The sequence below is a fragment of the Dendropsophus ebraccatus genome, chromosome 15 (assembly GCF_027789765.1).
Source record: "Dendropsophus ebraccatus isolate aDenEbr1 chromosome 15, aDenEbr1.pat, whole genome shotgun sequence".
Taxonomy (NCBI): Eukaryota; Metazoa; Chordata; class Amphibia; order Anura; family Hylidae; genus Dendropsophus; species Dendropsophus ebraccatus.
Window position 1 is genome coordinate 5,501,195 of NC_091468.1, and position 11,683 is coordinate 5,512,877.

Sequence of the window (11,683 nt, forward strand, 5' to 3'; positions counted from 1 at the left end):
TCCATTTATTCCCTATGGAGCTGCAAGAGATAAATAAATGAAGTTTTTGGCTACCTCCACTGGCTTCATAATGAATGAATTAAGCAAGGCTACATATACCCTGCCCACCACTTAGATTTCAGGGGCTCCGTTCTCAAGATTTTAAAGGGCTCCAGCAGTTGGACCTCTTGTGATCTCTTAGTTATACCCTATGCCTTGCATACTGAGGATGGGGCGGGGGACACTTTTTATTCAATGATTTAATGGGACTATTTGATTGCTTTTTCTACTTTATTTTATAATTTATGATGTGACTAAAGATTAGTGTAATGCTCAAGTCTGATCATTTGGCATTTGATTACTGGTGGCTGAAAAAATTGGATGTAGCCCAAGGCTGCCTGGAGAACATAGATACAGTCATAGGCGATAGGCTGTATTCATGCTTTCCCGAAACCCCTAGGGCTGCATCCAACTTCTTCAGCCACCGGTATTCAAATGCAGAACAATCAGACTCAAAGATTTGCTCAAAGTAAGGGCTTGCACATCTTTTTGTACAACATAAATAGTGAAATTTTGCCTTTCTTGGCTTGCAAATGGAATCATAACCCCCACATATATTTCAAACATTTGAAACAACATTTAGAATTTTTTTTTCCATTGCAGCCAAAAGTAAAAAAATAAATAAAAAAAATGACAAAAATCAGCAACTTAGGAACAGTATAAATCGGTTTGCCACAGATTTCTTTGCATCTTGCAGCATTACACATAAGCAATAGAATATAATGTGTAAGACCTTTTTGTTCCCACAAGAGAACACTGCCTGATAGTTATCAATATGCCGAGTTCCCTTGGTTTGACTGAAATTTTAGGCCAATAGCTAAAATTTTTGCAAAATGATTGGAAATTTTTGCTTAATTAGGTACAAAGAAGTAATTTAAAAGTAATTCAAACCACATTTTAAAATCTAAAGTTTTAAACTGAGGATTTTATCATAGTTAAGAGAATGATGACATTGCAATATGTTGTTACCTGTCAACAGCATAAAGATGGCGTATGATATGGGTTCTTATGCTGAATCAGGAGATATAAGTCTCATATCAGTCAATCACTTCAGCCCTGTGCTATTGACCCAGAAATGCCTCTTTATAACTATAACCCCTGTGAAATGCTGCATTGTTTCAGAGTAGATAAGCAGTTGTAATACAGAAGCTTGCTCTTATTTAAAGGTTAGTTCAGGCATCATGAAACAGTTTCCATTTAAATGAATTGTCCCTCAAAATCAAGTCCTCAGAAGAGAGGGCATAAATAACTGATCATAGGAGATGTGAACAATGGGACACATGTAAATGCTGCTTTATTCTTTATCACAGCCACTGGAGATTGCCAAAAGTCAATAAAAGCATTCGCACCACTGGTCCATTCAGTAGGGAGAGTTAGGTCCCTGTTCTTAAGATCACACCAGTCAGATCCCCTTAATACTAGGTATGTCCAAACCTGAAGATAAAGTATATCTTGGTTTCATTGGAAAATCCTTTGAAACAGAGTTTCAGAACCACATACAGTAGACTTGCAGCTCAAATTTTGCCAGCCAAACATTTTGCATCGTGAAGATTTTTGGGAAAAGGCTAAATTTCAAAAGTTTGTAGACTGATTTATGGGCTAAGAATCCAGATTGTAATATCTCGCTGCAGTCTCAGTGTGTTGCATAAGGTGGTTTTATTAACTCTGTTTTAATGTATTAATATAATGCATTTTGCTTTTTCGGGACAGTTTTACTGTACAGTATATTTACGAATTTTGAATCCAGAAAATACCTACGCTCGTTTCCATCCCTTTATCATCCTTACAGCACACATTTTAAAATTAGAGGCAAATTTATGGCGCATTTTATACCGCCATCTTTTAGAGCTGAAGAGTGGGATGAATCAAGCTAAGGTACATTATTATCCTGTTGAGATTTTTAGTGGAGGTCCAATTAATTTTGTGGGTTTTATACCGAGGTGATGAAGCCGAGGCAGTATTTTTATTTGTTTGCAATACACTAAATAAATTGTGTCCTCCAAACCGGAGCTGCTTCTTTCACTATCATTAATTTTATTTGAGATCTTTGTGGTCAGTTTATTAATAATCTAAAGAATTTCACAAACGTAAGAATTCTTACTTTGCAAATATCGATGAAAACAAATCCAGCATAAAAGTCACTTTTGCTTCTTTTTCAATTGTTACATCCATGTGGCATGGTTATGCCTACCTAATTTACTTGTTAAAGTCGGCCAGAAAAATTGAGATTTCAAGTGGCCCATTAATGAAATACTGAGCAATTATTCAATTGTATGTTTGACAAAGGTAAGCCAATAAACTTTTTGGGTAAACATTTTGCCACACAGCAGGAGAGAAGTGGTACAGCTCAAGAAATCAGGTAAAAAATACCAGTGGCTCTGTGTTCCACCCGCACACAATGCTACGTAGCAGGGTGCTTGGAAGGTGGGTGAAAAAAAAATTCATTAACGACGAGCAGAAGGCTTTAGCTGTTTTCCACTCAGCAGGCAACCCCTTTGTGGAGAACTTTTGTCCTACTATATGTGTATAGATAGCTTAAAGCCTCCAAATGCATAAAAAAATAGACTGTGTGAGAAGGGGTGGGGTGGGGGAATGGGTCGAAGGGGTGTGGGGGCATGGGACAAATATATTCTAGACATTTGATCATTGATCGCTCCATAAACAACATGTTATGGCTAACTCAAAACTAGGGATGGTCCGAACCCGCCGAGGTTCGGGTTCGGCTGAACCCGAACGCTCGGCATCGGATTCCCGCTGTCTGCCCACTCCGTGCAGCGGGCGGATGCAGCGGGAGGACCGCCTGGAAAACTGGGATACAGCCTATGGCTATGGCTGTATCCCAGTTTTCCAGGCATTCCTCCCGCTAGATCCGCCCGCTGCACGAACCCCGTCCGAACCAGGTTCGGATCATCCCTACTCAAAACCAAATCTAACACAAAAAAAGACAATGTTCATTTTCACTAATATTTATCTCAAGCCAACGGCAGCTTTACCCGATGGAGAAGTAACTAGCTGCCTCTCTCTAGAAATGTGAAGATCTTTGGACAATGGATGCCTTCTGAAATAATGAAGAGCCTTTGTTGTTGCTTTGTTAGTAATGTACAAGCATCACAATGCTCTCTCTGCAAGCTAATCCTTAGCGGTTTACTCATAATATATTTCTACTCATTACTTTTGACCATGGCATCTAAGGGGTTAAACTACTAGGTTCGAAATTGATCACACACTGAACAGCAGAACAACTGTCATGTATCTATTCCAAGCAATGGCTTCTGGCCATGTAACTGAGGGATTCAGTCCTTTCTCTTCTGCACTATAAGTATGTGGAGTCCTAAATACAATTCACAGAAAGGTAAGGTTGGACACATCAGTATTTTCTATAGAAAAGCATGAACCTAAGCTGAGGCTATGTTCCATATTATATATTCATTCAACCAAGTGATTTCATCGGCTACGAGTCCAGAACTAGTTTTATTTTTAGTAACAGTAAAAGAGCTGTCTGCATAGGGTTCCCAGTGCATTAGCCACATAGTGTCTGCAGTGGTGTGTGGTTTGCTCCGGCACTACTGATACGAGAATTACATTTGTTCTATAACACAAGCTTACTTTATAGTTACTCAGCTATTCAGATTGCATACTTTCATGCCTGAGCAGCCTTCTTTTCTGCCAGACACCATTCTGATACTTTGAATGTTAAATGTTTAAAACCAGACACTGCTTTAAAATGATGTGCGCTACAATTTTAAAAGATATAATATAAAACTTTTATGTTCTGAATCCCACTAAATGCTGGCCCGCATTATGGTTACACGAATGCCTGACATGGAAATATCTTTATAAGAGAGTATTTTCTACATGAATAGTAGGAGCCGGATTATGCAGTCATATGTAAAGACATTGTCCATCCCTCAACGACATTTTGACTAAACTTTAGGAAGAACATTTTCTAATATCTCTTTACGATGGCTGGAGCTAAGTTATTCTGATATAAAGCTCCTAAGTCACCCACATAGAGATAAAGGGATTGTTTAGCCATATCTTATGTTAAATTTTCAAGATGGGCCAAGATATGATCAAGTCCATGGTGACCCGCAGCAGTCCCCGCGCACCACTGTCTTGGTGGCACCCAGTCTTCACTTTTCTTTTTCTAGAGATGTCTCAAACACAAAAAAGTGCCCAATCAGCCAATCACCAACAGCACAGTCAGCAATTGGTTGACTGGGCACAAGAGATGAGCGAATTTAAAGTAATAATGAAGTGAAGCACTTCATTACCTCACCAATCCGGTCACCAGCCAGCTGCCTATTAACTCCATGCCACTTCATACCGCTCCTCTCCGAGTGCTGGGAAGAGTTGGATCCAGCTTCCCAGGACTGGATCCAGCTTTCCCCAGCACCTGGAGAGGAGCAGCATACAGTGGCATAGAGTTAAAAGGAAGCCGGCTGATGAGCGGATTGCAGAGATAAGGAAGCACTTTCCTTCTTTATTACTGTAAACTCCCTCATCTCTACCTACACTTCCCTGTCTTGAGAAACTTCAGGAAATGGTGATCAGTGGGAACGGGAAATGTTAAAATGGTGGCAATGGGGGAATCACAGCAGGTGAGTATTAACTTTTTTTTATTTTTTTAACCAGGTCTGATTACTATTAAACATCAAAGGAAATGCCCTGAAGACCCTCTAAAATAAAATAAAAACTCTATCTGTGCATCAATCATGCAGGATGCACAAAGCTCCTAAGTTCCTCCTATTGTTGACAGCAGGAAATTTATATAATCTCTGTATATGCTGGGAATGAGGAAATCGGTTTCCTAGCTAATTATGATGTTTATTATAATTATACAGAACAGAATGTTAGACCTAAAATAATTTGATGTTAGAAGGTGGAAGTCATTGCCATAGATTCCAGGATCGCTAAGTTTGTTCCTTTCTGCTTTCCTTAAACTGATTAATTAGGGGACTGACACTTTAGTATCCAGCAGAAGAAATACTTAATAAGAATAAAGAATATTATATCTAAAGGTTAACTAGACTGTATTCCAGCAGAACATTGGCCTCTTCCACCTTTGCTAATTTAGCTCATATCTATCTCACTAAAAGCCTAAGGCAACATTTACACGCCTGTAGTGCAGCCCCCACTACAAATAAGAATCTGTGGTGCGCCATGCTTCATCGGGCATTATATTGGCACCTCATTACCATAGTGATCCCTGACGCATTTAATGGTCCACATTACAGCAGGTTCTATTTTTTTGCGGATCTCAGCCCCAAACACATGTACGAATGTGTGAATGGGGCCAATGATTTACATAGGTCCTATGTCCTATCAGGAAGGGGTCAGAAAGGACTTGGGGTAAATTGTTTTAGTTTTTCTGCAACTAAAATAAAATCACTGACCTCAGAGGTCTCTGCTAACATACACGGCACATAACCGCATGGGCCAGTGACTGGCTACAGAATAACGCCATAATGATACCATGGTTGCAGGCCTGGTTGGAAACACCTGGCAGGGAAGTCCGCATGGTCTGGATGTGGCAGGGGATTTAGAAGTTGGTATATTTTATGCTGGTTGCTCTTATTACAGATTTTCTAAAATCCCTGAAAAACCCCTTTGAATGATTTTCATCTGTTCTGACTGTACAGGAAATCATCAAATCATTCAATGACTTCACAGTTAGCTTATGCGGAGGTTGTGTTTACAGACAGGAGCCAGTGTGAATCTACAGAGCTACAGCATAAACACATGAAGAATAGCATATCAGATATCTTGATAGAATAGATGACACTATTACTAAGACCTTATTCACACATCCTGCAAAGTTGTCCGTGATTGCGGATCTACAATCACGGATCAACTTATTGCCCGTTGATTTCTGTTGGGCTATCCACACAGTCCATTCTACTGTGGATCTGCAATCCGTACTGCAAAAAAAATGTCCTAGTGCAGATTATGATTGCCAGGATCTGTGTTTCTTGTGTCCATAAAAAAAAAAAAAATCAATTCTAAGCAAACTAGTTTTTTTTTTTTTATTGGTTTAACATTTGTGCGGATGCGGATGTACCACGGATGCAATTACGGACCATTTTTCACGGATCACAGAGTACAAATAGCAGACCTATTTAAAGACCTGAAAAATCAATGAACGCATGACTGAGCACCAAGGGAGCACTTAGAAGATTAGAAAAACATGGCTGCTTTCTTCTAGAAACAGCAGCACATCTGTTTATGTGCTGTATGTATGTACGTACGTACGTACGTACGTACGTACGTACGTACGTACGTATGAAGTGAATTTGGTGGAGATGCAATACCAAACACAACCTATGGCAGGGGTCCTCAACTGGTGGCCCGCAGTCCAAATGTGGACCATGGAGGCCAGTTGTCCGGACCCCTGCTGCAGCTCAGTATATCTGTATACTGAGTTGCGCTCTGCACAGTAACTATGAGTGCTCGTAACAAGCGCTCATAGTTACCATACAGCAGCACTGACAGAGAGGGAGCAATTGGCCACAGCAGTCACAACAGGCCGCTCTCTGTCTCTGGTGCCGGCGCTTGAGTCACTAGAGCACCGACGCCAGGACAAGGGGAGAGCGCCCTCTTTTGACTGCTGCAGTGCGGCCACAAGAGGGGAAGAGAAGAGGAGACGCCCGGACCCAGGTAAGTATAAGTGATATTGTTTTTTTTTATGTTATATGCTATATGCGAGGGAAACCACAGGGGGGCTATATACTACTAGGGAGCACAAAGCGGGGGTCTATATACTACTGGGGGAGCACACAGGGGGGCTATATGGGAGGGAAAGCACACAGGAGTTTTTATACTACTTTGGAGCACACATTGGTCTATATACTACTGAGGGAGTGCACAGGGGGTATATACTACTGGGGGAATGCACAGGGGGCTATATACTACTGGGGGAGCGCACAAGGGTCTATATTCTACTGGGGGAGTTCACAGGGGGCTTCATACTACTGGGGGAGCGCACAGGGGGGCTATATACTATTGAGGAGCACACAGGGGGCTATATACTACTGGCGGAAAACACAGGAGGACTATATACCACTGGGGGAGTGTACAGGTGTCCATATACTACTCGGGGAGTGCACAGGAGTCTATATACTACTGGGGGAGTAACAGGGGGGCTATATGCTACTGAGGGCAGCCAACCCCTTTGTACATCATTTCAAAGAGCTGGTGAGAGAGAAAAAATTTCCCACTAAGATTTCCCACTAATAAGCATCAATTCTGTATGTAAATAGTTCAACAACATTTGTGAAAAATTAACAAAACACGTTTACTACGGATGTTCAGCTCGGAACTTCACCTGACAATAGACCCCAGTAATTGGACCTTCACTAAAAGTTGTTGAGTAGCCCTGACCTACAGGTGAGGTGCTGTTTTTGGAAGAATACAGTCATGCTTCCTAATTCTGCTAAAACCCTTTAAATAACATGCCAGTCTTCTTGTGATGTAGAAACTACACATCCTCTTCTTCCTCAAAATAGAAGCTGTAATGCGATAAAATTCCGATACGATAATAAATCTGTGACATTTCAACGGAAAGTACGAAAAGAGTATTCATAACCCATATGTCGCGTATTGAGATTATAGAATAAGCCGATAAAATCTGCAGTCAAAAATATTCATATACAGTATCCAAAAAATTAATTCTTCTGGTCTTCTCCAACGTCATCAATGAAATTAACTACTCCCCTTGTTTAACAACGTGCAAAAAGATACACTTACCTCTTTAAGACAGCCCATGAAGTTGTTACTGACTGGTGACCCCGGCAGGTCAGCTGTGCTGGGGCTACCTCCAACATAGAAAAAGTCATCTGAACCCAGCATGGTGTAGTCTTCTTGAGTGTAGCCTGTTGTGGTCAGAATCCCATCCACTGAAATTGTTACCTACATAACAAAGCACAGGGAAAGGACACGCTATACTCAGACCTAAATACTGCAGTTCTGGGATGTGCCTGATTTGAAACCTAGTTTGGAAATCCATTTTCATGTCTGTTTGAAGTTTGGTCTTGAATTCTAGATTCCCCTAAAAAGGATCTATACTACTGTATTTCAGCTATTGTCTGATTAATGATCTAGTGTCAGTATTGTCCCTACAGCAACTGAACAGTTATTTAGCAGACACAAAAATGGTGTTAGTAAAATGCTTTCTAGGTTAGTTCAGCTGTTGTACGTATTAGTAAGTTTAGTAGTCTGTCATTGACTAGTTAAAACATGCGTTTGGGGAAGGGGAGACATAAATGACGCAAGCGGTTATAAGCACCACCACTATTTGCACTGATAACAAATGAGCAGCAGCGAAAGAACTAAACATGCAAACGTTAAAAAAAGTAAAAAAAAAAATAATAAACGCAAAGTAAACAATGTTTATAGCGCACTCTAGTGTGCACATGCCATCCACACTACAGACCAGAAACAAAAGACAAAGGGGGGAAATAAGTAACTAGACTGCTTGTGATTAATAAAGATGTATGGACAGTACAAGTCAAGCGTTCATGCCATGCATTATGAATGGTTAGAGAGTGGCCGAGCCAGTAGCCACCTGGGCCAGCCAAAGGTTAGCCTTGTTTTGGTTAATTACAGCTTGATGCAAAAGGTAGTTAAGGTAATGATGCCCCTATGTGTGAGTAAAAAAAAAAGAAACCAAGAAAAAAAGAAATAGGAAAAAAAGAAAAAAAAAAACTTGATAGGGACAGGTAGAACTAAGGAGGTCAACAACAGATGAAAAGAAGGAGTTGAAAGTAAGCAGAAGAGTACCAACCGCAGTTCCTCTTTTGTAATGATGTCTACAGTTAAAAGAAAGAAAGAAAAACACACGGCAAACCCAAAATAAGAAACAATTAGAATGATATCTACCGAACAATGTAGTTTGTTTACCATAGCGTGTCCAATGCCTGAGTGCTTTGTGGAGAAGGGGGGAGAAAGGAAATTAAAAACTGTGAACATAATAACGATTGTTACTTAAAAAAATAAGATGGTCACTACCATGTTAGTACATTTTTTGATTCAGGTAACGGTTAGTAGAATGACACATTCCATGAGTGACATGTTAGTTATTAAGCATGTTAGTAACATAGAAAAAAAGGGCAAAAAAATTTTACAAGAAAAAAAGCAGACTAACAAGTAGGCCTCCACCGAGGCAACCACAATAGTATTTGTCCTGCAAATATATTTCATAACTTATCAGCTCTGTACTGAACAAAAACGGACACATGGTCGCTAGTCCCCCATTTATTTTTTTTTTGTCTTTAAGCTTAATACATCTGACAGACATAAAAAATGGCTAAGGAAACAACATGTCTGCTTCCTCAACATTGTTTTCTAAAACTCAAGATTTTTTTTCCTCTGACTTCATTTTTTGGACAAATTCAGAAATTATTATTTTTTTATTCCCCTACTACTGAATTTACAGCTCTCAAGGAATCCTCCTCAACTCCAAAACTTCTTTCGGTCATACTGATGGGCTTTTGGGGTCACAGATTACTGCAATGAAACAAAGCAAAGAAGATCCTGACACAGAAAATGAGTTGAATGGGTTTCTGTAACTGCCTTGTTAAACATGCACCAAGTAGGTTTGTACAACGTCTCATTCATTACTTTACTGTTGTTATTTCAGTGATTATTCAATTATTGTTTGAACTAATGTCATGAGCAAAGGCAAATCTAGAAAGTTGGGCATTTGTTGACTTTCTTTAGAATGAATGGAAGAGCCCTACTACTTATGGTGCAGACAAAATATTTAGGACATAAACTCTTTATTAGGATATTAATTACTGTATTTTTCTGACTATAAGACTTAGACTAGAAAACAAAAAAAAAGGGAAAAAAGGAAAAAGAAATTGCCCAATCGAGATCATGGGAGAATGAAATTTTAATTCTGTGGGAAAACCTATTGGAAAGCTATGAACCTGAATTCATTATTATAGCCCCCCAATCTTTTGTGCCCTCTCCGACATATTGCATGATATGATTGTAAACGTAAGCGTCAACTTTATAAATGTTAATTTATTGGGGGTTGATCATTTCTTGCACTTGCGTTGTGGTAATTACCAGAGAGGTTCATTAACTAATGTATGACGTAGGCAAGTGTGACAGAAAGAGAGTGAAGGAAGCTCGGTGAATACCCAAGACTATCGCTGTGTACTGTTCCATAGCTAGGGGGTAGATACTGGGGGTTCGGAACAGCTGAACATTCATGTGTTCTCTATTGGGAGGGCAGCGGTAAGCCATCGCCAGACTGCTCTGACCCTGCCTTTCCTTCCGAGAACTAAAGGGTAAGCAAGTGCAGATCCATCACACGTGGCCCTCAATAGGGTCAGCTGATCTCATCATTAAGTATATTGGTTATGTAAGATCAACATTTATTGATCAGTCTATGGCAACCTCAAAATATAGGCATTTTTCTACTTGGAAAGTGACAAAAATGTGTGAATGATTTTGTTGGCCAATAAAGTTATCTACTCCTTTAACATGGATTTATAGACTACACGGTACCATACTATTTTTCTATAATGATTATCCCAAAGAGGAAACTAAGAAAATTACTTACAGTAAACTGTGCTGCAAATCTGTGAGCTATGGCTAAAGATTTTATTTTCTGACCTTAGGACAGTCATAAATATGTCAAAAGTCACGAACCTAATAAATCTGGTACAAATTGTTTGTTTAGACTGGTAGATTAGATGCCAGTCTAAATAGAAGTGGCCTTTATCTTTACCCCGAAGGAAAGAAAAACTGCCCATGGGCCTATCTTGGACAATACCAGGTTGTTTTAGTTTTTGAGGGTTTGGGCTTTTTGTTAAGGGGTCTTTTTTTCTCTTATTCTCATCATCATCTATTCAGTCTTATAGTCCAAAAAATATAGTAACATGTATTGAATAAAACAAAAATGCAATTTACTCTTTTGGTATTTCCCCATTTCCCATATACTTACAGAAATTAATAAATCTTTATCCAGATTCCATTTTTCGGAATAATAAGGAATGATTAAGAAAATTGTTTCCCCCGAGGAAAACAATACATATTATTCAATTTCATTCAGTTTTTACAAGATATATTCAAGTTATATGGGTGTGATGTATAGTTAGATATATATCCTTAGTAATTGTTACAATGGTGGAAAAAAATCTAAAAATATATGGAGGGGCAGCCTCTAAACAAAGGAATGTGAGACTACTGCTGGTCACAGTGTTTAGTCTTCAAAAAGGGTGAAGAAGACTTTGACCTGTTGTAAATTAAACTTTAGATGTCATATCTGGAGCCTGATTGTCAAAGTATATGGCTCTATATGTATTACAATGTGCACATGAAGGGTATTTAAGCTATTTTCCCAGCAAACACACCTGTTGCAGGAATATGGGGTACATAGGGGCTTAGATTTTCTATAAATAATAGGGGGACCCATGTTACTAAACAAGATATCGAAGGGGTTGTATACTTGTCTTCAGAAATAGCACTACTTTTCTCCATGGTCTGGGGCAGGGATTGGGTCAGATATTAAGGAACAGTGCTATACAAGTGAATAGGACTTAGCTGCAATACCAACACATCCCACTGACAAAAGTGGCACTGTTTCTGGTGGGGAAAAAAGTAGACAATTTCTAAAGCATGTGTATACTGCTAC

General features: G+C 39.4%; 1 protein-coding gene across 10 annotated transcripts in view; it reads right to left on the reverse strand.

Annotated features, from left to right (window-relative positions):
• Positions 1–11,683, reverse strand: part of NRXN1 (neurexin 1) — a 1,072,395-nt gene that overhangs the window by 658,391 nt on the left and 402,321 nt on the right. For 8 of the 10 annotated variants that reach the window (XM_069954855.1, XM_069954851.1, XM_069954853.1 and 5 more), the window contains 2 exons: positions 8,917–8,961; positions 7,786–7,947 (listed from right to left, as the gene is read on the reverse strand). In XM_069954855.1, the coding sequence (XP_069810956.1) occupies positions 7,786–7,947; positions 8,917–8,961 (207 nt within the window). The remainder of the gene's footprint in view (positions 1–7,785; positions 7,948–8,916; positions 8,962–11,683) is intronic. The other 2 variants (XM_069954852.1, XM_069954854.1) reach the window with 2 other exon arrangements.